Source organism: Aythya fuligula, chromosome 1, assembly GCF_009819795.1.
Source record: "Aythya fuligula isolate bAytFul2 chromosome 1, bAytFul2.pri, whole genome shotgun sequence".
Classification (NCBI taxonomy): Eukaryota; Metazoa; Chordata; class Aves; order Anseriformes; family Anatidae; genus Aythya; species Aythya fuligula.
The window spans coordinates 28,108,556-28,136,548 of NC_045559.1; the positions used below are offsets into that span (position 1 = coordinate 28,108,556).

At 37.0% G+C, this 27,993-nt stretch overlaps 1 protein-coding gene across 1 annotated transcript; it reads left to right on the forward strand.

The window, feature by feature from the left end:
• Nucleotides 1-27,117, forward strand: PPP1R3A (protein phosphatase 1 regulatory subunit 3A). The gene is made up of 4 exons (XM_032208277.1): nucleotides 1-794; nucleotides 21,978-22,036; nucleotides 22,147-22,283; nucleotides 24,565-27,117. The coding sequence occupies exons 1-4, from the start codon at nucleotides 1-3 to the stop codon at nucleotides 27,115-27,117; spliced, it is 3,543 nt and encodes a 1,180-aa protein (XP_032064168.1).
• The last annotated feature ends 876 nt before the right edge of the window (nucleotides 27,118-27,993 follow it).

The window sequence follows — 27,993 nt, forward strand, 5'->3', positions numbered from 1 at the left end:
ATGGAGTCTTTTGAAGGACCTAGTAGGGTTAGCAAGGCTAACTTATTAGAAGTCCCTACTGTGAATGATTTCTCTTCTGAAGATGAAGATGTTAAACCTGACATTAAACATCGTTTCTCTCCACTTCCCCGAAGGCGGAATTCTGCTTCTTCAGAGGAAGAGGAGGCAGATACCCCCACCACCATTGCAAGAAAAGTTTCATTTGCTGATGCATTTGGGTTTGATCTTGTGTCTGTTAAAGAGTTTGATACATGGGAAGTTCCAAATCCAGCACAAAATAATGACTTAGAAGATGAAGTGTTCCCTCAGGAGGAATTTTTTTTATCTCAGCTGTTTACATTACCTGCTTCCCAAGAAGAACTTTTGCAAAAAGTGCGAGAGCAGAAAGTACTGCTGGAGTCAATTGTGTTCCTGCCTGGAATTACCTGTATGAACGGTATTATAAGAGTCCTCAATGTATCTTTTGAAAAGCAGGTATATGTTCGAATGACACTGGATGACTGGGTCAGTTATTACGATATCTTAGCAGAATTCATGCCTAATTCTTGTGGCAGTGAAACTGACCAGTTCTGCTTTAAGATTTCTTTAGTGCCTCCTTATCAGAGAGATGGAGCCAAAGTGGAGTTCTGTATACGATATGAGACATCGATTGGTACTTTCTGGGCAAACAACGATGACAAAAACTACACTCTGATTTGTCACAAGAAAGAAAATGTGTCCAAGCTGGATAATAAACCACACAGAGAAACTACTGATAGACATCTTAAAGGCTGCTTAAAGACAACACCAAGCAGGTGAGGTTTCATCTTCCCTTTTGTTAACTTACGAAATAGCTGGTTAATTCTAACTTTCTAACTTGCTGAAGCCAAGATTCCCATGTTGATTGTTATTGTTTATGTAATAAATCAGACCAAAACTTACTTTCAATAAAGCTCTTGCATATATCAGACAGTAGTTTTCTGCAAACAGTTGGTTGGAATCAAACATCATAGTTTTAATATATGACATGCATGCCTCTTATATGAAAAGTAATGTGAGGGTCTACAAATTATGTGCTGTGTACTGATTTTGATCTCTGTAGCATATAAACTGAGCTGACATCAGTAGTCTGGTGAGCCTACTTTGCTCTAGACTGAAGTAGCTGTATGGTTAAAGCATTTCACATTCAGTCCCTTGGTAAGTCAACAAGAATTAAAAAGAAAAAGAAAATCCTGGATTTTCACATAATTTATTTCATATTTCATTCTCTACGTGCAGCTACTAAAACAGGAATGGCAACAGTCAGGAAGCTGGTAACTCAGGGAAGGGTCCTGTTGCAATTAGAATAGCTGGTACAAACTTTTCTGCGATTGGCTGGGCTGTTCTGCAAGGTGCATCTTAGAGTAACAAATCCTTCTCCCTACCATTGTTTGATGTTTTCACAACTGGTGAAATTAATAATGATTTATAAGGCAGAATTGGTAACATAATAAAAACAATACAATGTATTCAATATACATTGTTCTGATTAAACATAGCCAAGTATTCTGTTGATTATAAAGTGACAGTAGTTAACTTACAGCTTAACCCCATATGAAGAGAGAAGCAGGAACAGTAACTTTTAGCTTCCTACTCTGTTTTTAACTCCCTTTGTTTCTGTAAGTAAAACAATGTTACCTGTGTAAATCTAATTCTCAGGTTTTGTTTAGTAAACTTCCTCTAAATCCATAGAAATTCTGCAGAACCGAATCTATATTTTACCTGCAGCATCCTCTGCAATACTTAAATCCCTGAACTGAATTCATCTTGATTTTTTACTTCCTGTTTTCTTGCCAAGTAAGATGGTGCTCTTTGATTTCCCAGGTTTTAACTGCCTACACTCTTCCACTGAACAGAACTGGTGGAGAAGTGGGAACAAACCTGTGGCAGTGGCTGGAGCTTAATGAGAAGGGAATCCTCCAAGGCTTCCCATAGCAGAGCCTCTCTGTTCTGTCTTCTCCTGTAGTTGAGAGCATCTGGCAGCAATAAGTGCATGAGTCCTGTGAGGGGATGTGTGAAATACAACTTAGTGCCTGCGCCACAAACATGGTGTAAGAGCAGGCCCCAGGGATAACCCAAGGTCCAGTTCATAGACAGTCCAGAGAGCTCTCCTGGCAAGGGTCTTTTGGGCCAGACCTGGTGCTTCCACAGGGAATGTTCTTGTACGTAAGAGCAGAAGGTTTAACGCATTTACCTGCTGTGTGGTCAGATCCTGACATTTGTGCCTGGTTCTGTACGTTGTATCTGTCCTTCAAGAAGTGTCACATGACTCATTCTGGGTAAATAAGAAAGCCTGAGGTATTCTGTAGAAGGGCCTTGATATCAGATAGCACAGGCATATGCAGGCAGTGTGATTTCAGGCTGAGTTCAGGTAGCCTACAAGGAGGAGATGGATATGGAGAGCTGAGTCTTAATTTAGGGAACCCTGGGCTTCCAGCTGTGTTTGGGACTGACCTGTAAATTTAGATACAATTGGGCAGTTGATGTTAAGTGACAAAAACCAGTGTAATTCCCTGAAAACCCTGAAGTGATATATCTAGTGTTAGTATAAACTGTAGAAACATTTAATCTGGGGAATGCTCTTTTGCATGTATATGCTGAATATATTATAGATATCTCAGCCACAAACATATACTAAAAAACTGAAAGAAGATAACGTCTACTTCCTAACATCAAATTACCTTGTCCCTTATCAGAGATGGAAAGTTGTATCCTTCCATAACAGTACGTACCAGAATGCATATATGTATATATGTGTGTGTCTGTGTGCACACATAAATGTGTATATATATACATATGTAAGCATACATATGTATGCACACACATACCTATTTGTTCATGTATGCAGATGTACACACAACAATTTCTGACATTAAAAACAAAGTGATCAGGTTTTTGTTTACATTAAGATCGCATACACGTTTTTGGCAGTTACCTACATGCACTTTCAAGACACTTTTTAGTGGCAGAAGGACGTAAAGAGTCCTTACATTAAATGAAAAAAATGTGTTATAAATATTTCTGGAATACAGTTTCAGTGGTCTCTATGGCTTCTGAAAACCAGTGCTGGCAGATTGTAATCCAGGACCAATTTTATGCTACAGGGACTTCATTGACTTCACAGGAGTTACAGCTTTCACCAGTGTAAATGAGGTCAGCATCAGGGCCTTTCGTTTCAAAAGAACTAAGATGCCAACCTCCATTGCTCACTTGTTTTTCAAAGTGTCTTTGTACATGTTGCCCCTTTGAGTGAGGAGGAACACCCTGCAGACATCTGCAAAAGTACCTCATTATTCTCCTTCAGACCCTCATTAAAACTCCTTTGCTTTGATGTCTATAAAAAATTGCAAGAAAAACAAACCCCCCAAAATTGGCAAAGTGAGGCTGATGATGTGCTGTGACTACTTCATATCATGTTGAGCAGTGCTGTCTTTCCTTGCTCTCCTCAAAAAGACCTCCCCCCTTCCCCCCTTTTTCTCTCTTTCTCCTCTTGTTTCATGCTCAAATTATAAACTCTACAGAGTGTATATGTGCTGTGCTGCATGTATATAGAGTATTTAGCAAAGTGGGGTCCTGGACCATAACTAGGTTGTCCTAGAAACTGCAGCAATGCAAACAGATATACAGAGAATTAGTAACAATTTTACCTATGGATCACACAGGTAAGTAATATTGTTATCTATGTCTACAAACTGGACGTCTTAAATTGATGATTCCTTTATAATAACCTAAATACAATGATATTTAAAAAGGGCATTTATTTAAGCCCCTAGTTCAAATTGAGAAACCTGTTATCATTTTAATTTTTAAATCTTGGCTTAAAGGTATTTATACTTTCTCTTAAATGTGCAATTTACCTTTTCAGTTAAAAAATAGGACTGTTAAAGAATTATGTTTTTTAAGCACATAGTCTGATCCACTCTAGGGCATACTTGTGTGGCTCATTAAATGTCATTAGTGAGGATTATTTGCGTTAGTTAAGTGAAAGGAATAATATGCACTTTCAGAGGAAGTTACTGAGGAAACACAATATGACTGTATCATGTTACCCTTAAGAATATGAACCAGGACAAAGTTGTGTGAATAAGGCCAATGAGATGGCTTCTGACATCATTATGAAAAAATAAAATCAAAATGGACTCAACCCTCAAAAATCACACCTGAAAAAAATGGTAGCAAAAGGCAAAGCTGCATAGAATAATTAATGTTGAAAACTATCTAGATTTAGATGATCAAAACCACATGCCTATTCATTCCATGTTTTATATGCTTTTGCTTCTATGCCTAGACAAGAAAAAATAGTCTTCTCCCAAACTTTCATAAAATATTTGCTTCCAACTGTATTTCTCCATGCAAAAATTCTCTCCAATATAAATTTTAATAATTTTTGTTGTTTTTCAAAAAACTTGAAGATTCATAGAAACAAAGTATAGTTTGAAACAATAGTGTCTGAATTAATTACTTTATCTTTTAGTCAATCTGGAAGTGTGCATTTAACTCATATATTTGAGGGAAAAATTGGCTCCTAAAAATATGAAGGTTGCCACTGGAAAAAGAAAAAAAAAAAAAAGAGAGAGAGCTTCTGTCAGAAAACAGTCCTCATTTCTATCATATATACAAACACATCAACATCAAGAAAAACATAATTGAATTGTATCAGCTCCAGTTTTTCCTCTTTTTGTTTGACTTTTGATTTTGGGACATGGATAATGATTCTGAACACAAATTTCTCCTGGTCCTCAGGTTTGGACCACGTGATTTTGTTGTGGACCCCAGGCTCCTGCATCGGTCTGATGAGACAGGGACTGGTTGTGTGTTGCATGAGGCAAAATCCCGTAGATCATGGTGCACGGCGCAGTGATAACGACCTGCAAACCTTTCCCCCCCCTGTGGCCAGTCACTGGTGAGGCTGCACCTTATTTCTGTGCTTGGTCCTGATTTGCCATCTGTCAAGAGAGCAATTGGAACAGCAACACGAGGAAAATGTCTGATAAGAATGAGAAATGTTTCTCAAAAGGCTAAAATGTATTCGGACTCCTGTCCTCTGACAAGGAAAGGGAAGCTAATATGTTTGTCATAACTGTTAGTTATCCCACTCTTAACTCCCTAAGCCCACAAATGTATCACTCTGAAATGATGTTGGTCCTGTGTTTCTCTGGTAATTGCTGGACATACTTTTCTTTGAATGGTAGTACATCGATTTATTTCCCTCCATGATGCCTCCTTAGAACACAAAATAGGTGATGTCTCATACAAGAGCTGCTCTATGTAAAATGTGTGATGAGAAGGAAGAGATTAAAAAAAATATGGTCTGCAGGTCACCAATGCTAATTTTCATCAGATTAAATATATAATAATAGTAATTGTGAAATAGAATAATAGTAATGATAATATTACTTAGTAATAATAATAGTAATTGTCAGTTAATTTCTTCTGTGCATGAGTACTTTCCTGTCTTCATCTCCAGCCTCATCCACTTTCTGATGGAAGGCAAAGGAAATACGTTGCTGAAGACACGTGAACCAAAAATGTCCCCTTGCCACAAAGAAAGCCAATGGTGTCGTGGGCTGTGTTAAGCAAAGTATAGCCAACAGGTTGAGGGAGACGTTCCTTCCCTTTACTCAGCACTAGTGAGGACACACCTGTGTCCAGCTCTGGTCTCCCCAGTACAAGAATGACATGAACATACTGAAGAGACCAAAGAAGGGCTATGAAGACGATAAAGGGATTGGGACATTTCTCCCAATAAGGAAAGGCTGGGAGAGGCTGGTTCATCCTGAAGAAGAGTTGGCTCAGGGGGATCTTATCTGTGTGTATAATTATCTGAAAGTAGAAAGCAAAGAGAATGGAGCCATACTCTTTTCAGTAGTGCCCAGTGAAAGAACAGGCGATGGGCACAAACTGGAACACAGAATGTTCTCTCTGAGCGTGAGGAAGAACTTCTTTCCTCTGTGGGTGACTGAGCACTGTACAGGTTGTCCAGAGAGGTTGTGGAGTCTCCATCCTTGGAGATCTTCACAGGCTGTTCTGGGCAACCTGCTCTAGGTGGCACTGACTGAGAAGGAGTGGTGGACCAGATGACCTCCAGAGGTCCTTTCCAACTTCAGTAGTTATGTGATTCTGTGGTACATCCTGGCAGGACTGCAGCGTGCTCAGTCTTCCACAGGTGGATCGCAAACCTAAGCCTAGTTGTGCTGATAAATGCAGTTCTGCATCACCTCCTCTTGGTCTTTCCCACAAACCATTTAAAAAATGAGGACTTCTGAGGAAGATGTTTAGTTTTGCATATACTTTGCTAGGAGGAAAAACTGTATTATTCCCAGATGGTCCATTTAAAATATGACATTTAAATTATATTCCCTTTTAATCCTTGTTCTTTTGATTATTTCACATCATAATCAGAAAGGGAAAAGGAGAGCTGAAAAGGTGTTAAAACATACGTCTTCTTTGTGTACTATCATTTAATCTCAAGGTTGTTTCTGGCATCTCAAGTCACAAGTTACACCTTGATCAGCATACAGATATGGGATTTGACTAAAGTTTATTGCTATTATTAGCAAGTGATTGCAGTCACTGTTTTTACCAGCAGAGCAGCTGCTACAGAACCTATCCATTCACAGGGAGCCAGCTAAAAGCAGCACTCCCCTGCTGCTGACTCTAATCTGGTATTCCCAGCCCTTCTCCTGCCTCCTGGTCAATGCCAGTCTTTGACAGTTGAAGTAGGTAGCCATCCAAATAACACTTCTCCAGGTACTTCAAGAGTGTGTTTACTGGTGAGACAATTTAAGGTGGTCTAAAATATAATTTTCAGACAAGTGAGGTAAAAACAAGCTGTGGAACTAAGGTTGAATGTTAGGAACTGTTTCTTAATAGTGATGGTAGTTATCTTCTAAGGAAATTGCTATAGCCTTACTCTCCAAAGTCAATTAAAATAAGCTAAGATAAACCACTTAAAAATATTCTGCAGGGAACAACCCTACTTGGACAGGTACTACAATCAGTGGTTTAATTTTTTTTTCTTTCTTTTTTTTCCTATTTGTCTAATCACAATATTTCAAAAATCCAGACACTCTTAGCATTTTAAATATGAAATATCTTAAAGACCCTAAGGATAGACATCTAAGCTAATGGCATAAGGTTTTGAAAGCTATCACAGAAATGCCAAAAAAACAGGTGGAATTTATGGATGAAAATGGCATGCACATATCAAATAGACAGTTGCTAACCATACTTGTGACATACCTTTGGACAAATAAAAATGCATTGCTCCTGTATTCTATTGTTTAATGACTCTTTTGTTTAGTTAGATACCTGTTTAGCAAATTGACCCGAGCTAGTAAGGAATATTTCAATATTCTGTCTCCTGTCCACTGTCCAGTTATTGCAATTTATAAATGTTAATTTATAAAAATATTTTCTATTACATTCATCTTGACTTGGCTAAATGTTAGTCCTGAAAAGATGCTTAAAGTCAGTGAGACATTAACTGAGAGCACTAGAGGCATTTTTAATCCATGTATTCACTATGTCATCTGAGCTGTTTATTCTGATTAGGAACTTTAAGCTATGATCCAGCCACAGCTCTGCAGCTCTGAAAATTGAAGCAATTGACTCACTGACACTGTAACTCCAGAGAACCGATTGTCTATCATATTGTTAACATAAACTGTTGATGGTTTATTTTCTCAGTTACATAAAATAGAAAAATATGTCCAAACAAATACTTTTTAACCTAAATGAAGTCCCTACCTCATGGCAAAGGAAGAGCTAAGACCTTTTAAACACTGAGGGAATATGTTAGAAGTGGTTATTTGATCCCTAGGCCTTCAGTGACACACACAAAAATATTAGTTGATATGCCAAGGCATAATGGGGGGCTTGGTTTTCTGGCTGTCTCTCTGCTCTCCTTCTCCTGATCTGTAGAGCCAGCTGATACTCTGACACTAAACCCAAAGATTTATTACTGCTGGTTACTAATAACAGCTCTAAAGAGCACTGAAGAGCACTGAAATATGCAACTGAATGTAGTGCTACTGTTAGGAGTCCATGTGAACTAGGTAAAGCTGGTAGTTTTTTTCTTATCTTGCACTTGGGTGCACCAAGTGAATTTGCCTTTAAATTTTTCATTGACAAGTAGTAGTTGTTCCTGCAATAACATTTATGGCTCCTAGTAGTATAAGATGTTCAAGCCTTTCATGTTGTGATAGCTGTGGAGTTTGTCAGTCTTTCTCTCTCCCCAGTTACTGCAGTAAACTTGCACCAGTATCCCTGAGGGTTTTTTTTTTGATTAGATTTTCTTCATAGAAATATTCATAGAAATATACAAAGTGTTCAAATTGCTAAATCATTTTGCACATGTGCAACCATTTTGAACATTGACAAACCATGTGAGAAATATTGATATGTATCACAAAATGACCTTCTGGCTATGTAAGAATAAGATCGTGTATGGGGGAAAAGTTATAAATGTCTCTTCTCATGGTGATAACACTTGGAAATCTCAAACTATTAAGATATTTGCTGAGTTTAGAAGTGTTTTCCAAATTTTAGACTAGATCTGTTCTCTCTTGAGAATGACTGCCTAGGGATTTTTGTGGTCACCCATTCTGTTCTTCTGGTATCTGTGCTTTAGTCTCACCTGACTGCCATCTGTCTATCTCTGAGGCATCTGTCATCTTCCTGTGTACGTGCCTCAGCATACTGCAGTCAGCCTCTAGGAAATGACTGTCCCCTGACATGCTGGTAGAGGACTGTTCCTTTTTTTTTTTTTTTTTTTTTTTTTTTTTTTTTCCTCCAGCTGAGCAGCTGAGTTCCAGGGAAAGACCAAGTGCCACAGAGCCTAAGGACTTTTTCTTCTCAGATGTACCCAAAATAGGTCCAGTTTGGAAGAACTGCAAGACCAGTTGATGGTACTTGCTTTTCTCTCCCTATGTCTTTTAAAACAGTGGGAGAAAAAAGCAAGAGAAGGACAAAAACCCTCCACCCCCAACTCCTTTCTACAACATCATTTTGATATTTGACCATGTCCCTTCCAGAAAAAATAGCAACCAAAGTTCTCCTCTGACCTCAGACTGAGCTTAGTCCTTAGGAAACTTGACTCCTGGAGACAGGCACCCCAGCAGTAAGGTGTTGCACCACTAATTCACAATGGAGTTTTTGATAGATCTTCTAGCCTTTTCCAAGGGAATCTTTCCCTAAAAAACTTGTTGCTGAAGTAGCTAGCCCAATCTGTCAAGGGACTTTAGCAGCTTTCTAACACTTCTATGCACAAAACAGTGATGTAACAAGACTTCTGACCCATTTCCTTTTCAACATTTTTATGTAGATATCATAATAATGTACCACAATATCATGACAGGGCTATAAGAAAGCCTGACAAAAGTTGCAATGTGCCTTTTCATAGTTACTTAGTTCATAGTTCATAGTTTTGGATTAATTTGAGACTTCTGATTTTTTTTTTTCTTTTTTTTTTTTTTTTCTTTGCATGTGTGTGTTCTTCGTATCTGTAATAATGAGATTTGGGGATAGACAAGGCTATGTTAAAGGTTAGAACCTGGCATCAAATTGGATTGTGCTCCCATTTCAGGCACACAGGCACTAAAATCTTCAAAAAGACAGATATGCATCTGTATTAAAAAAAATAAATAAATGTATGAATGTTTTGGCATTAAAACTCAAGGTCTTTTTTAATGAGCTAGAAAATAAAGACTAATTTCTTGGGACTCTGTTTGCTTTGAGGCAGTGATTATTCTCATCCCAAACCAGGCCAATGCATTTTGTTCTGTGCCACCTATGTCCCTGCTTCAATCATAAACTAGGACTGAAAAATGAAAATATTAGTAATTGGAAAATATAATCCCCTGGATAGCACCAATCCAATAATCTTAATAAAAATAGGTTTATTACAAACATTGCCTGAACCCTGCTGGGAATTATCTTTTCAGAAAAAAAACACTCAAATTCCCTCACAGCTGCTCTCTTGATCAATTGTTCCCCTCGATACTATTAATCATCATACTATATACTGCTTATTCTTAGCATCTTTTTCCACTCCACTTTCCAAACTTCCTTTCGAATTTCTCCTTGTTTAGAAACTACTGACAGTCTTTTATTTGTCCTTTTGCAGGCCCAGCTTTTGCTCTTTTCTGGTTTCAGCCCTTTTTTTGGGTCTTGAGATGACCCAAACTAACAGGTATTTCCTGTATTTTCCAGGTAGGGGAATAAAACAAGTTAATATTCTCTTTCTCAGATTTCAAACACTTAAATAGAGGTTCTTTTAGACTCTATTTTTGTGCAAACTGCTTGTGAAAGTTGCTAAACTGACACTCCTGATAATGCAGTCTTCTGTTCACAGCATAGTTTCAAAATGGTAGTTTCTTGTGCTGGTCTTCATTGTTGTGCCAGTGTGCAAATATCCTCATCTACCACTCTAATGATGAGCGGGTCACTGTCTCCATGCCTCTATCCTCTGTGTCCTGACTATCAACAAGGGAGCTAATTAGTGTCAGTCCCATTTGTTTGGTGACACCTATTTACTAAGGACTAGATGGAGCCTTCTCTAACTCTTCTGGTAGTTGAAGGTCATATAAGAAAATCAATGCCGTCTAGATTTGTAATAAAGGTTCTGATTTTACATACAGCTTCATTCTAATAGGATCACTGGTAACAGCATAATATTTTTTAAAAACTATTCAGTAATTTCCACTTAATGTTCACATGGCCATTCATTTATGTCTGTTCATACTTTTTTTTTTTTTTTTTTCTTTTTTTTTTTTTTTTTTCTTCCAGTTTTTGCTTTAATTTCTGTAACTTTTTCTGTGTGGTCTCAATTATTTAGAATCTAACAATGTACTTTAAACAATCATTTTCCACATTGTTTAAATTATTTTCTTGTTGTGCTTCTGTTTTTCAAATGCTTTTTTAAAAAATGTAAACACAAATAAAAAGCAATGGTACTGCCACAGGTGGCACATGCACATTGCACTGACATGAAATAGAAACTTTGTGGCTCCAGCACACATAGCATCTCTACAATGTGGAATCACCTGAAGCTGAAAACTCTTAGGTAGGAAGCAGCCATATTTTTAAGTAGAGTAGTCGTGTAAGTAGAAATTCAGATGTGTGTTAGGAGAGTGAACTAAAAGACCAGAAATAAGAAATAGTGTTAGCTGAGCTTCAGTATCATTTGATCACTATATGACATGGCTGTGATGCTCCTAAGTTGAGCACAACCATTAAGATCAGCCCTTCTTAACAATAAGTAAAAGCCTTAAAATTACTTAGAACATTTCCCTGAAAGGTGGTACAGCTGAGCACTTAGTCTCTTGCAACTTTCTTTCAGAGCCACTTTAACTGATTTTTTTTCCCCTACTAATGGATTTGGTACTTCAGAGATCATATATGCTGCAGTGTTGACACTGACTGCCTTTTGCTGTTTGCTGTCTTTGTTCTGCTGCTCACTTTGTCCTCTCCTCACAAACCAAAGACAGACACTCTGTCCAGTTTTGATTGTGCATGCCCAGGTTTTCTGCCTTCTTGGTCAATCATAATTGTCCAGTTGGCTATCACTCTCCATAGGGAACAATATTTGAATTTTATCCCTATGTCCTCTCTTAAAAAAGCAGAGGACCCTTTAATTTTCTCAGGTAGTAATGTTTCTTTTCTTATATTTTCTTAATATTTACCAATGTCTATTGCAATGTGTCTTCTTATACAGTGCACATCTTTTTTACTGCACCCTAATCTTTATTTGATGCGAATCTTGCTTGAATGATTGAAATTCTTTAGTAATCATAGGAAAAAGAAAAAAAAAAAGTCTTATTCTGTATTTAGATGATTCCTCAGGAAAAATATATTCCCTTAATTTCTAGCAAATTCTTATCAATACCTTTATATACAAAATGTTACAAAGATAAGCTATTCTTATCTAATGGTTTTTAGGAGTTTGAGACAGTCTCAGCAGGAGTTGCTGAGGGATGAAACTTCTAATGATGATTTAAAGCAGTGAAGTGTGTAGGCTGAAACTGAAATAATTATTGCTGTAACCCTCTAAGCACTCTAAGTTCCTCAAGAGAAAATACTCTGTTCAGAACAGACCCCGAACAACAAAATGCTAAAAAAGTGGAAAAAAAAAAAAAAATAAGAGAGAGAGAAAACCCTTGGAGCAGGATGATAATTTAGAACTAGGATCAGTATAATGTGAGGATGTTCTCAACAACTACTCACAAATGCATCAGACATCACAATTAAAAAGGAATAATAATTATGGTCCCATTCTAAAGTATGTAATATTCTATTCCATTCAATAAGCCATGAACACTTTAAAACCATCAGTGTAATCCACAAACCTATATTTACAACATTAAACTGGATGTTCTGCCTTTTCAATAACTGTCATCTCATCTCTATTATTTTCACCTCAGACTCTAATTGTTTCTTTTATAGGAGCTAACCTACCAGTGTCCTTGGCAGTACAGTTTATGGCTCGTGCATTTACAGTAATTGTTTGGGCAATTTGCCACACAGTATAACAATCTTCACATCACAATCAGTTTTTATAATAAACAGCATTAGTTGTGAAAAATACAAGTGATGCATGATTCTTATGGTAGATAAAGGGCACTGAAGATGCCCTTTAGAAAAAGAAAGGAAAATGCTCAAGCCTTGAACTGCTTGAGAAAAATACTGATGTCACAATAGAGCTAATTAATTTGATGGTACAAACAAGAGGGGGAAAGGGCCTTGCATTCATTAGTGTCAATTCCAAATGAGAGCATACCGTTCATAAAAATAATATTCTGCCTTCATTTAGACAAAATGTTCAGGTAAACAAACGAGATATAAGCACCAGTTCCTGCAATAACAATGATTTATCTCCTTAGCTTTATCAAGACTCTTTCTGTTTAGCTGCAGGGAGCTCAAGTCCTGGGTAGGTACAACTTGCAGGCAGAGCTGGAGAATGAGGCCAGGTCCTGCTGCCCACCAGCCTGGCTGGTTCCAATGTGGCCAGCACTGCCAGGTGCAGCTACCAGGCATGGTATTGTCTGCTCCTTGGAAGCAGAGCACTTCAGGACTCCTCTCCACCACAGAGAGGTTGTTGCACATGAGGATACCCTGCTGCATGCAGCTCTGCTGCAGGCATTTTTTGGTCTCTGGACTTTCAGGTGCCTGGAAATAACAGGTGAAGCACTGTGCTATGGAAAGGCTGTTTGGCAGATCTCCAACAGGCACAGCCTCCTGGGTTAGAAATTCTCTAGAGTAGAAATAAGGTAAATACCCTCTTACACTGGTGTAGCAACAGGCATGGGAAGGTAATCCTCAGCCTCCCTGTCATCTCCATGCCATCTGACAGCCTCGGCTTTTGCTTAGGCACAGTGAAGCCAGGCCCCAGGGAGCACAAAGGTGGCTTCAAGCCAAGGTGGTGCCTCCCCTTCTTGAGCTATGCTGTGAATTCTCTGGCAGCACCAGAGCTTGGGACTAGTATTTATAGGATGTTGGAAACATGTGATAAGAAATCCTCGAGAGGTTGTATTATAAGACTGTAACTTCAACAATTGATAACACGGTCATGAATCTTAAGCAGTAGGAGACTTGTCCCTGTGGTGAATTTTGGACTGAGCCTTATGGAGACAAGGAATGAGTTTATCTTTACTCATTAAATACTTGCTTCATATAGTCAGTGAGGGAAATAGAACTGAAATAATTATGGAGATCCCACCACTTGAAAGTGCACACTTCAGAGATCCACATACTGAGATTCTTGGTGGATCTTAAAACCCTTTCACAAGTTGTACATAGACAGACAGGCCAGGACATGATTTTCATCTAGATCCCAAAGGGTGGTTGGAATGTACCTTCAGTGGTAGTCTCACCATAAAGAGACTAGAATCAAGCTTATGTTTTTACTTACAAATAAAGCATTTTCTTCTTGGCATGATTTGGTTTTGTTATTATTTTCTCCTCTGTTGCACTGGTATTTTAAGGCCAATAATAGAGTAAGGTTTTAAAGGTAATTGTCCAGTAAGCCAAAAGTTTACAGGGTTTATATCAGTTAAAAAAAAAAAAAAAAAAAAGAGAGAGAATTTTTACTCTACTGTGTCATACAAACAAATTTATAGAATATTAAAGCTCTGTTAAGAACTTCATGCATACTTAGTCTTCCTACTTCTTTCCCAAATTAATTCTTCTTTAGAAATTTGTTTTTGTTATGAGCTTGTGGGTTTTGAATGACATTGCCTATGATACAACTGATGCTGAGAATTACATGTGAAAAATCCTGATGTGAAGAAACTCAGAACTACTATTTTAACCTAACTCCTTCAAGCATCTTGCAGTCTTTATGCTTTCCATACACACATAAAATTTTAAAAATATTTTTCATTGCTCTCTTTTTTTTTTTTTTAATACAAATGTGGCTATTTCATTTTCTACTTCATTCTGCTTCTAATACAACACAAACCAAGCCAAACCAAGAGACCATCCCTCCTCAATCCTTCCTCTTCTCTTTAGCTCTGAGGGATTACAGTTCTGCAGGATCACTGTTGGTCTCCAATGACATCTCAAACCTAACCACTTACTTTCATGGATTTGCTTTTTCCTCTTCTGGTTCTCAATAAAATATTACACATTTAACTACTTCTTTTCAAGAATCTCATATGTTGTTTACATCACAGTGGAATAAATCTTTAGCAAGCCTGGCTAGATATAAAAGGACAAATTGCATTGAATATAGATAGTACATTAGGCTTCTCTTAGGTTTAGAAATTAGACCTGATATTAAAACAGAATTACTGTATAGTTAACTTTTAAGTCTTGCCAAGTCCTCTTATTTTAGCTTCAGCTCTGCTTCAGAAGGATCATTTTGATGAGTACGCCTTGAAGTAAAATCCAGAAGCATGAAAGATTCTGTGATGGTCTAATCTTATCTGGCTTTTAAAATAAAATAATATCCCCAATTTTTCTCTCTTATATATAACTGATTATTTGAGAAATATAATTTTAAATATCTTAACATCACCATACCTCCTTAAATTTCAGACTGAATAAAATATTTCCACATTTAAATATAAGATAGTATAAATTTTTTATTGTTACATTAATTTAAAGAAATTGACAGGTAACATTTTATCTTTCCATACTCTATATTCTGACAATGTTAGTTTTCTTTCATATTCTGTAAAATAAATATCTTGTAATTTAAGTGTAAAGGTACAACATAAATGGATGTAACACAGAACAATGCAAACTGTGTGGCAGGTTATACAAACATACAGACACAATTTCTGCCAAATATTTGTGTGAATTAAAACCATGACAAGCTATAACAACTCCACCCATTATGAAGAGATTAGTAGCTCCTGGCTATAGGCCCAATCCTAATGTAGCCCAGACCAAAGCACCTGCTGTTCTGATGAAATGAGCACTAACTCTCAGGGCATATAGCTATGAAGGAGTGCATAATATAGAGCTGGACTGGGACTAGGGGACCATGAAGTCTTATCCCCTGGGAAACATGTTGTACAAGCCCATTCACAAAAGTGTGTTTCCTTACCACTCAATTGCTTCCTACCTTCAGTTGTTTCCTACCTTCTCAATTGCTTGCATCTGGTACTTGCACTGAAAAATTGGTCCAGGATATGCTTTTCTAATGCTTACAAATCTTTTAAGTTTCCACAACAAATGTTCTTGGCAACTCTTTCTATTAATATATTAACAGTCTTGTTGTTTAATATCTTTTTTGCCCTCTCAGTATTCACCTCTCTGCTATTTAAATAGAGGACATTTATTTCTCCTCTCTTTTCTATATTTTGCTAAACTAAAAATAGAAATACTGTTTGCCTCCTTGGTTATGATTTTCATCCCGCTTGTCTTCTTGTAGTTCTCTTCTGCATCTGTTCCAGTCTGAAATAATCTTTCTTGAAATTCTTGAACTGGTAAGGAGTTCTTACTAGTGCCTGGTGCTTGGACATGAGCATTTCCTGGAAATCTTTCGTTACTGGGACATATTACTCTCTGACATATTACTGCAGAACCCTGCTCACTGTGTTGTCACAGCCAGCTCACAGTTAGAAATGTTGGCTTGGAAATGTTGTCTGACAAAAACAATCTCAGATTTTTCTTATTTGTCTGTTTCTTCCAATTTGTGAACCCTCATTTTGTAGCAGAAACTGTTTCTAGTCCCTAAATATATAACCCAGCACTTTATAATTTTGAATTGCGTCCCTTATCTATTATTCTTATCCTCCAGGCCACCCATTTCTTTCAATCCTCTCCTGCGTTGGTGATGTCTCCCAACTTCCTATCTGCCACAGATTTAATTTAACTTTGACTTTTGTGCCGTGGTCTGTAATAAAATGACTGAGTGATCACACGGCCGGTCCTCTCAAATTCCAGGGTGATGTCTGTCAGCACAGCCTGTCTTGCAGGGCCCTGCTTGGCATCAAGCCTCTCTCCCACCTCTGAGCTCCTGCTCTGATCTCCCTCCTCTCCAGTTTAATTAATAAATTTCCCAGGTGGCTGCATAACAAATGCTTTAATGAAGTCCAGATAGATCAGATAACTGATTTTTAGACAAGGGAAATACAGTAATCTTATCAAAGACAGATATTATCAGGTGAGTCTGGCATTTTTATGTCATTTGCCGTTTCTCTGTATTTATTCTCTCCTTTTTAGTTTTATTCTAAGTCTATTGTGAAAACTTTTTGGAGATACCTGGGTCTATAGTTGCCCAGACACTACTTCTCTCCTTTTTCTTTGATATAGCTACTACTTTTCCTAGTCTTCCAATACTGTTACAATAGTATCAGTACCAATCTGATGGATTTGAATAGCAGAGAATTTCAACTTCTCTTTTTTTTTTTTTTTTTTTTTTTTTTTTTTTTCCTCTTTTGGGTCTGTCAATATTTGGGGTTGGAGATTACCTGCTTCTCTTAATTGGAACATATTTAAACAAGTTCTGCTCACAGACTGAATTAAATAATATAGTTTTCTAAGTCCGTGTTCCCATCAATTATACCCTAATCATCATGTTCTTCTGAATGAGGTTCTGCCCCATTAGCAGCAGTGGGGTAGAACATTTTCAGTCTTTTGATTGGAGAGTTGTACATAGATTCTGAAATCTTAATCAAAACTTACTTCTAAAAAAAAATCCTATTTGACTCAAAAAGGTCAATTCCAAAGCCTTGATGTATCCTACTGTATCCCAACACTTTCTGAAGTCAAAACAATACTTTTTATTAACTTTTTTTTTTTTTTTTTTTTTCCTATTCACTCATACATTCTCTACCTAATCTTCACATCTTTAGGTGATCATCTTTATGGCTCAAGTTTATCTTTTTGTTTGTTTGGGATGCAAACAGAGCAACTTTGAGACTTCTGAACTCCATATAATGTTCATCAACTTTTCATAATGTCCATCACTTTTTCAGTCCTCTCAGTTCTACTAACTAGTCCTTGATTTTTTCATTTGTTCTCTCTAAATGTGAAATTATAGTGATAACCTATTCTCATTCCTGCTTTCTTTTTATCACTCAGTCCAAGTGAATGGTAGTTCCATCAAGAATGGATCATATGAGCATAAGTATTTTTTGAAGCTGGTAGAAATTCTTAAGTTCCTGATATACTTTATGAAGATGTATTCCATTCACCCGAAGGAGAAAAAACAACTGAGCTTCTACAGGTACAAAGGTATTTATTTTGGAGGGGAACTGCACTGGCTGATATCATTATTTTTTCTAGCCTGATTTTTTATCAGAATATCTGGTTTCACTTAAAAATAAAAAGATTTTAAAACTGAACACAAATGTTGTGTCTCTCAATACACAATGTACATACATTTAGATCCTCCCAAACCACAGTGAAATAATTAACTTAGAAAATAAAAGATGAATTATAACAATTAAGAAAAAAACATCTGCTCATGGAATTCTAATTGTGATCTAGGTGCTTTTCAAAAACTACAGAGAAAAAACTGTAACTAGACAAATATGTTCCATATTATTGTCAAATAATTAAGTATTTGGTAGTAGAGATTTTATCCCATCTAACTGTCACTGCTTGTTAAAGTGGCTAATATTTATGGACTTTGGGGAAATATTTCTCTCTTTAAGTTGCACTTGTATTTCTGAGATTGTTCTGTGATTATACCAACCTATAGACTCAACATCTTCATACAATTTCTTAGATTAAAGAAGTGCTGTTAAATTGCTATTGTTTTATGTACATTGTGATCCTCAAAGACAGTAGTGTTAACATCCTCAATTTCGGATAATTTCAGATTTCCCACTAGGATAATTACCTGAAGATAAATATTTCTGATCTAGAAGTAAAATAAGGAAAATACTGAATTTCCTCCACTGCATTTCCTTTCAGCCAGGCATTGGCAGGACAGTGGTGTACAAATTATGGGCTACAGACTTACATATAATTTATAAAATTCAGTGCAACAAGCAGGTGAAACAAGTCATGTTAGAAGTCCTGAAGTGGTGCGCTCTTGTCTTTTGCTGTGGATCCAGGCTGTAAGGCTGTATTATTGTTGATATTTATAACCTTTGTTGCAGCTATGAAAAGAAACTTGTGAACCAGGGCTCTATATGCTACCAGAATAAGAGTTAAGGACAAACACAGCACTAGTCACAACAGAAGAAAAACTGGGTTGCTCAGGTCACATGTGGTATGGTACAGTCCAGCTGCTAAAACTCATTAGCTATGTTCCAGTTTGAATTTGAAGTCACACTGTGGGATTCACTTCAGCTAATTTTTGTTACCTAAAACATATGGTTCCAGTCTAAGGCAGTCACTGCAGTCTTTTCCAGAGGCAGAAAAGCTCCTTCAAAGGATATTTCTTTTTATCTTGTGAGAAAAATCTCAATAATTTTTTCAGACAGGGTCTTCTGTGAAGCAGAAGTATTTTAGAAGAATTTTATTCATAACTGCAATGGCAAGCGTCCTGCAAGCAGGAGCGCATGGTAAAAGTTTATCATAACCTTATATTCCTATTGCCCAACACCTGATTTCTCCCATTTCCTCATTGACTGAGTACTATAGGTTCACAACATACTCAACACCCATACCATATATGTACAATTTTATTTGACCAAATATTATTTTCTCCTTTTCTTCTTTTCTTCCTTCTTCTCTCGTGACTACAGGGCTTGTGATTTTTGTATTTACTGATTTTGCACTGCTCATCCTGTTTTTCTTAGCTATCCTCCTTATTTTGGGACAGTGGGACCTTCTCCTTATCTTCTTAACATACTCCCCACTGCTATGCTACTGTCATGCCTGCACAATCACTTTTGAATATGCAAGGTTAGTGGAATTTTACATTGCAAAAGCACCTTCTTTTGCAAAAACACAACTTTATTTCTCACAATCTCACTGGTGATGTCCAAGACAGAGGGAAAGAATCTCTCCTCAGAAGTGTTGGTCTCTCATCAGTGATGATATGGGTAAAGTACACATTTGCCTGAACACAGGTGTTTAGAAAACTAAGGCTAGATGAGATAAAACCCATTCTGGCATATGTCTATAAGCATACAGCTTAAAGCAGCTTTATTCTTATACATTTAAATGTTCAGAAAAGAGGTGTTCCTTTTTAACAACCTTATTCAAAGACTGTGTCTATATTTACACAAAAAAATTTTGTGACACCAGAAACACAGAAACCAAACATATTAATGGAAAAGGAATGCAGGAGGCTAGGAATACAATCCAGATTTTTTTTTTTTTTCCATGTAATGAGAAATAAGGTAACGAGTCAGGATAGTACATCCAGCTTCAAGAGCAGTTGGCAAATCTGACGTCCAGTTTCTCACAAAAAGGTCTACACCCTGGCAGTTTGGATTTTGGATGTGTGTGCAGTGTTTTTAATCTCCTCAGGCTGTGATAGAAGCCGAATGTGCCACTGCATCTTGTATGTAAGCTCCAGCTGCCAGTAGACTATTACATCAGATAGGGGAATCCCTTCTTGTGGGAGTGCTTCTTGAAGAACAAGAGTGGGCCAAACTCCATGTCTTTAAGGAGCAAGTGAGGGCCCTTTCTAGCAGAAAAAGATGCCATCCCTGCTTCCTGAGAGTTATGTCTACGTAGCTGAAAGCTGCATGAGGCCAGTTGTATTCAAATAAAGACTTTGAAAACCTTTTTTTTCATGTCTATGTGGTTCAGGATCATTATTTTTGTGTGACTAACTCAGCTCATGCGTTATACAGAGTTTTGGCTCCTAATTTTGCTTTTGTAGATACCTAGATTTGTACCTAAGCTCTTGTATGAATCTATCTCATAGTCAACCCACAACTTACTTGTCTAGGCTTATGGAGACAGGTGGCTGAAAAAGATGCAAAGAGGCAGAATGAAACTGGGGACTAGGTGTAACACTAAGAGAAGCATTTGAATATCACAAAAATAAAAATAAAAATAAAAATAAAAAGATGAATAAATATTAAAGAGTGATAGTTTACCTTAAAAAAACCCGCAGATTTCCTGAAAATAAAGGCCTTGCTCTGCCAGCCTTTTCAGGAAGAAATGCAGATTATTCTGATTATAGCAACTGTTGGCAGAGGAAAGTACAACTTGGTGTGAGTAGGAGAATGAGATATTTGCGGAGGCTATGCATTTAGCAGAACTCAAAAATGACATGACATTCATATGCATATCAAGAATATTCAGCATTACCACAACTAATGGTGAAAAAGAACTGTTGAAAGAGTGTTAAATCTTGTGTCTCAAGGACAACCTCTAACAACAAAAACCCAAGAGGATATTTAATAGGGCAATGCAGTTTATCCCATGTCTTTTTCTACAAGAACTTTACATCTTTCCATGAAGTACCCGATCATGGCCAGTATCAGAGATCAGATGCTAAGCTGGAAGGATGTTCTGTCTGCTTTTGCCTGGCAATCCTTGGAAAGGCTGTATTTTAAAAAGTTGGTGACAGCCGATGTCTAGGTTCTTTTAATGAAGTACAAATTTAGAAACCTCCTTCTGAATTAAGCATTTTAGGTGGCAGAGTTAATGTTATATCAATTTGAATGAAAGAACCTGGAATAAAATAGAAAGGGAAAAGATTAATATTTGAAAATTAGAAAGTAATTTTCAGTAACACAGGTGGACGGCTGGTTGAAAAATGTATAAATTAAGACCTACAGGAAAAAAAAAATCTACCTCATAAAGAAAGCATTAAGAGTGATATAATAATTTACATTTTACATAAGTGACATTCTTTTTAGATTTTCCCCCCATTATACTAAAGGTTACATCCCTATAAGCACACAACTCCAACTGCTATCACTTTCATTGCATTGATACCGATGAAGACAGCAGACACTCAACATCTTTCTGTAGGTGTTTGTTGTATTGGACCTGGCCTTTGTTTTCACAGCCAGAAAAGCAACAGCAAAAATTGCACCAGCTGCAGGGAAGCAGAATTCATTCCTATCGGCCAGCCATAGCTTAGCAACAGGATTTATACTGCATGCATGCAGTGAGAATCTTTTGATTTATTTCAGGTAAAAAAAGATAACTTTTTTCCAGAAATCTCTGTATACAAATATTTGAAAAATATAAGCAAGAGAGAGGCCCAATCTCCTAAGCACATACATCCTTCCAGACCCTTGTCTGACCTCAAAGTTACTCTCTCTTGTCACTGACCCATCTAATCACCTTTGTGCTGCTTTCTCAGAAAAGGCCTGGGAAAACCCATCAGCTTTGCAATGTAATCTGAAGGTCATCACATTTTCATTTTCTTGGCCAATTCTTTCTTTGACCAAGACTTAATATTGGGTCATTCAAAAAAGCTACATTTGATAAAGCAGTTATCTTCAGAATTTCAAACTGCTTTTAAAATGTTGTGTAATTAACCATCTGTCTTTATAGCTGAGTCTAAGAGGAATTAGAACATTTAAAAAAATTTTTTTTTTTTTTTTTTTACAGAATAACACAATAAGTTTATTTTTGTTTAACAGCAAAGAAGAAATATTGGCAACGTCTGATGATGACATATGGAATAATTCAAGAACTTCAGGTACAACACCTGGTTTAATTAGTTTTCCTTACTGCCCTTGTTAATTAAAAACATACTGTAACAAACAATCCCATGGAAATTATTCAAGTATGTTTTTGTTAACTCTTCAGACAAAAGCATCCCAGAGATTGTTTATTCACAAGCAGAAGACAAAGAGACTGATCCACCTAATGAAAATATAAAAGATAAAAATGCAGAATACAACCAGGGTGATCATGAAGATGATGAAAAAGAATTAGAGTTGCTGGTAAGTGTTATACAATTATATCTACAGTTTTAAATGATATGAATCCATTTACTCTTCAAAGCTGGTGAAATGCCCCCTTTTAACAGAGCTGACTGATGTACTAATTTACAAATGTAAAGCCTTGGTCTGTACTTTCATTGAATCTCTAACTGATTCAACAATAGAAGGTGCTTTGATTTCAGCATAGTGCATCAACTTTTTCTGGTCTTAAATTAATGACTTCTCCCTTTTACTTCTTTACCAGAGGCTCTAAGTGACAGTTTGAAGGAATTAGACGACTAATATTTCAAAGATCTCTCATCCTAGTATCTAGGATGGGTATATTCTTACACAAGTGCTTTATATTTGGTATAATTCTTTTATTTATGGTACTGTTAGCCTTTTATTTTTTTTCAACAGATACCTATGTAATGCGCTATATGAACAAAATACATACATATAGATATATATTTTATATAACAGATTTTTCTATGTCAGTATTTGGCATTACATTTGTTATAATAAATTTCACACTCAGTGAGCATTCAATCTATTTGGATTTGTGTGTGTGCATGTGTGTGGTTTGGCTTGCATTTTTCAGTATGAAAGAAAAAAATGCCAATAAATGAGACACATACAGCAACCTATTATTCTCAGTGTCTGTTCTCAGCTCATATCATTTGGGTGCATAGATTCATAATCATAGATTATAATAGCTATCACCTGTGAAAATGTGAATGTTGAATCAGGAGAGGAAGATGAGAACCATTCTTTTTTTCTTTTTCTTTTTTTTTTTCTTCTTTTCCTTATTGATATATAGAGAATAAATTTGCCTTATATGAATATATTTTTCTTGCCTTTTCTCAAAAAAAAAAAGTTCCAAATTGTTGCCTATTGTGGGACATTTCACTGCCTGAAAGTCAGTCTCTCTCTCTCTGTCTCTCTGTCTATCTCTCTCTCTCTTTTTCTTTTATGATGAAACATAAAAAAGGAGGACCTCTAAAATCCCTTGTTGTTCTCAGTCCACTCTGTTACAGAAAGCAGGATCAAATATAACCGTTTGTTTATCAATTGCCAGGATTGTCTGTACAATAAATGAAGGGGGAGCTATAATTTAGATGTTAATTTGCACTATGCGCTCTTTAATGAATTAAACAATGAAGGCTTATAATAGATGGAAATACAACCAAATCTTTGAAACGCACAGGCATTGGCTCACAAGACAGCTGTGCAGTTGACAAGTAACATGAGCCTTATGTGAGAAGAAGGGGAAATCGTAAGATTTGCATATAATTATTGAGATCATGCAAATGTCAGTTATGAGGAGGGGAAAAAAACACAGGCATCTCACTGTTAAATCCTGACAGTTGGCATCACCGAAGAACTCAAATACACTTGAGCACCGGTTGGCAGAGGGTCATTAAAACAGAATTTGCAGAGACATTAGCTCCCTCACTTTTCTTTGAGTGACGTTTTGCTATTAATAGTTTGCAGAGGCTTTGCAGAAAACATATTAATAAGAGAAACTGTAATGGGGGTATCTACAGCAAGTGCAAATGCATAAAGGGGTGCCCAAGAAGCTAGCCTCTAATTGATCAGCTAGTGCTATCACTGTGACTATGCTAAAGTGAGAAGAGAGTGTAATGACAAGCAGGCATAACTGAATAATACAATATGGTATTTGGAAGCTGGGAGGGAGAGTGATTAGTTTCTGGCCTTTTACTTTGCTAATCTCATTTCCAACTCATGTCTTACTAGATTGTCTAAAAACAGACTGGTTGAAGCCTATAAAATGGTCCCTGAGAGAAATGAAGCAAAGATAATCCTTACAGTATTTGTCAGTGTGAAATATGTCTTTGTTTTACTGGACAATACTGTACATTACCAGGCTTTGATGTACTGTATCAATGCCCTCATTTAAGCGCCAGTCCTCCCCCCTCCAATGCCTCTCTCTCCCCAAACCTAGAACTGAATGTGCAGAGAATGAATTAACTTCCCTTTAAGGGAAAATTCTCTTCAGATTTAATTTGTATAAAATGCACTAGCAGCTTACTGAACTCATGAATAAAGAGAGAGGGTTCTGAATTCTATTTTATTTCCTGCTCCTTTCAACACCACTATAAAGCTCATTACCTATGTTAAAAAATACATACAATGCAAATTTTGCAAATGGTTTGGAACACGTTTCCATAAAAGCTTTGTTACTGAAAACAAAACTTTCAATAACAAAATCCTGCCTCATTCATTTGGCATATTTTTGTAAAGCGCTTTTTGATCATTCTTTTCTATTCTATTGTTTCAGCTAAATCAGCACTTCACAGGAGCTAAAGGTACCTCTACCAGAGATGAAAGGAATTTAGACACAACAGAACCAGTTAATTTTCCAAGTGAAACTGAAAGATTGGAGAAAAAGCTAACCAGTAGAGAAAGAAGCAGTGACTTGCTGAGGCACCCTGTGCCTATCGGTTCCTCATCTGAAAATACTTCACAAGAGATAGGAAAAGAATTAAAAGATAATGCTAACTATTCCATAAGAGATTGTAATAGTCAGCCATTAGGAAAGGAAGTCACTGCTGGCTCAGCAAACAGCAGAAAGCAGTCTTGGGATCATACTGGTACCAGTGATACCCTTTCATCAGCAAAATATTTTCCTGGAGCAAAGCAGAATGAGGCTATCGATACTGTGGCTACTATCTCAAGCCGACAAGGAGAAAGCCACACAGATATTTCAAGAGGTGAAACAGATAGTGCCTCAGGAAGTAAGATGATGGAGAGGTTATTCATCAGTGAGGATGCTGCTGATACCTCAAAAGAGACCTGTGAAATGAGACCAGAAACCATTTCTTCAGTGCATGATGAATCCCTGCAATTAAATACGTGCATAACAGAAACGCTGGATGGCAATGCTAATCCAGCTCCAGAGCACCAGGCGCCGCAAACGACTCACCAAACTCTGGATTCATTGTTGTCAGCCACTGACAAAAATGAAGGAAAAATCAAGATGATTGAAAGCAAAGTTCGGGTACATTTAAAAGGAGATTTATATGCCGACACTTTTGCAAATGCTGATGGCTCAATAGATTCCACAAAAAGCCAATACACACACACAAAAGGAGCTGGTGAAATGTCAGAAAAGAACTATAGCACTGATACAGAGAAGGAGAAGAAAGTCATTGAAGTAGCAGACTTAGCACTAATCGGGGAGGAAGAAGCACCCAAGTTTTTCAAATCACACAGAAAACATTCTACTAAAACCTTCAACACATCATCCCTGTCTGCTGAAGACAACAGGCATGCACCCGGGCCTAAGCAAGCAGATCCCAGGGCCTGCTCCCTGGGGGATGAGAGCAGAGCTGAAGACATTCAGGAACAAAGAGGATTCACAAGGTTAAAAGACAGAGGAAAGTCAGACAACAGAAATAATGTAAGACTTATAGGGAAGGAAAGTGAAGCAAATGCCACAGGACAGGTGTGGAAAAAAGCAGATAGTGGGGTTCGGTGGGAAGCGGGGGGTGATGCGAGGTCTCAGAGTACGGCTTACACAGAAGAGCTGTTTACCTGCCAAGAGACAGAGAGTTGTGAAAAGTCTCCTGTCTCTGAGCATGGTATTACAGGGAAAGCAGAGGCAGGTACAGCTTATATAATTAAAACAACATCAGAAAGTGCTCCAGAAAAAATGTCTGCCAGTGAAAAAGCAGTAATTGCTAAGCTACCTCAAGAGACCGTACTAAGTGACAGGCCCACAGAGGAAAAGGAAACAGCGTTTGATACACATGAAGGGAGAAATGATGGTTCACATTATGCTCTTTGTCAACTCAACACAGTGGGTGTATTATATGACACCGAATTTGAAAAGGAATCAGTTTTAGATACTTATAATGCACGCGTACATGAAACACTGCAAAGAGAAATGATGTCTGTATGCAATAGCAGGGAAAAACGTGCCAAAGCAAAATCAGACATTGGCAATATTCTACCTGTAGGAGAAGCCATAAAGGCTTCTGCTATGGGAAAGAAAGATGGCTTGGGGCAGGGTTTATATTCAGAAGAAGTATCTAAATGTTCCTTGAGCACCCAAAAACACCTATATGGTGAGGAAGTGGAAGAGCTCTATAGGGAAGAAAGCTACCTTGGAACACCTTCCTATCTGCATGCTAAAGCTGAAACAAAAATGTCACCCTCTGGTACAAACGCTATGCCCAGTTACCACTATAAAAGCTCTTCAGTGGCATCTTCTGAAGGGTTCACTGTGGCAGGAGACATGGGCCATCCATATATTCACTCTGATTTCAAAGTAATTGAAAAGGTTTTTGCTGAGTCAGGATGTGATTTAAGTCTACCAAATGAAATGACATGTATTAACAAAAACCTCTCTTCTGAAGCTGGAAGAAAAGAAGTACCTTCCACTTCAGACATGGCCATTTCTAGGGAAGAAAGAGGGAAGAATATAGGTCAATGTTTCCATCAAGCAGAATTCAAACAAGAGAAGTCATTGAGGCCAGAAATTTCAATTAGTGAGCCTACCAAAGAACTTGGCAGGAAGGGCTCTGATTCTGACCATTTAATAACTGAGGAGAAAATACGAAATTGGCTTGATGACTCACAGAATGAAAAGCAGAATGTTTCTAATTCTGCAGATATTTCTGACCAGAAAAGTGAAGGACATATGCTGCCTAATGAATCTCCAGGTTTAAAACATATTGGTTACAAAATCTTTTATTTCTTTTTCTTTCTTGTGTTTGCTGCAACGCTCTATCACTATGATTTGATGGTTTGTCTTGCACTCTACCTGTTCTCCTTGTATTGGTTATACTGGGAAGGAGGAAGAAGCAAGGAGTCTGTCAAGAAAGAATAATATTCTTTGATTGTCAGCTGTGCTCAGGATCCATGGTCAATATTCTCCAATTCCTCCAAAACATTTTCACTGTTAAAGAGCTTATTCATTGTTAGAACCAAAGCAAGGTTTCCACTGAAGCATCTTTTAAAAAAGATTACATATGAAGTTGAGCCTTCATATAAGTAATTATACTATATAGGACCATTATGTTTGGATCATTAAATACCTACATGAATATGAGATCTGAAGCACGTCAACTTAAAATGAAGTACAGCTGTTGCTCCTTAGCAGGCTATGAAGAGGCAATGCTTCATATCTCTTTAGTACTTAAAAACACCATTTTCTTGCATTAATTTCTTTTGCAGTAAAGCTTCATTTTTTTCTGGGATTTTTTTTTTTTTTTTTTTTCCTAAGGAGTACATAACACAGGGAAAGGTGTAATAACTAACTCAGTATTTTGCTACTGATATTGCAGCTGATAATCTGTTAGTGTAATTAAGCAATACTCTAAGAAATATGACATCTGCTGATAGGTTATTTTCTTCTTCCAGATTTTTATTTTGTGCTTTTGACTTAGTGCTACATTGATACCCCTGTTTGAAAACTGTAAAGTTAGACTCTAGTTACATCATGAAACTTTCTGGATATACCTGTGTAGAGGAATGGACATGTTTTCCACCCTGAAGAGATAGAAGGTCACAGCCAGAGGCCTCTTACAATTCATGCACTTGCACAAATATTTTTGTTTTATTTGTAAATGACGATTGTGTAACACAATTGAGAATTTCACTGAACTGAGTGTTATTCCAGGCAAATGCTTTGAATGATATTTTTTTTTCACCAGTGTTGTTTGAGCATATCTAAAAATCATTAAATAAATTTTACAAAGGAGTG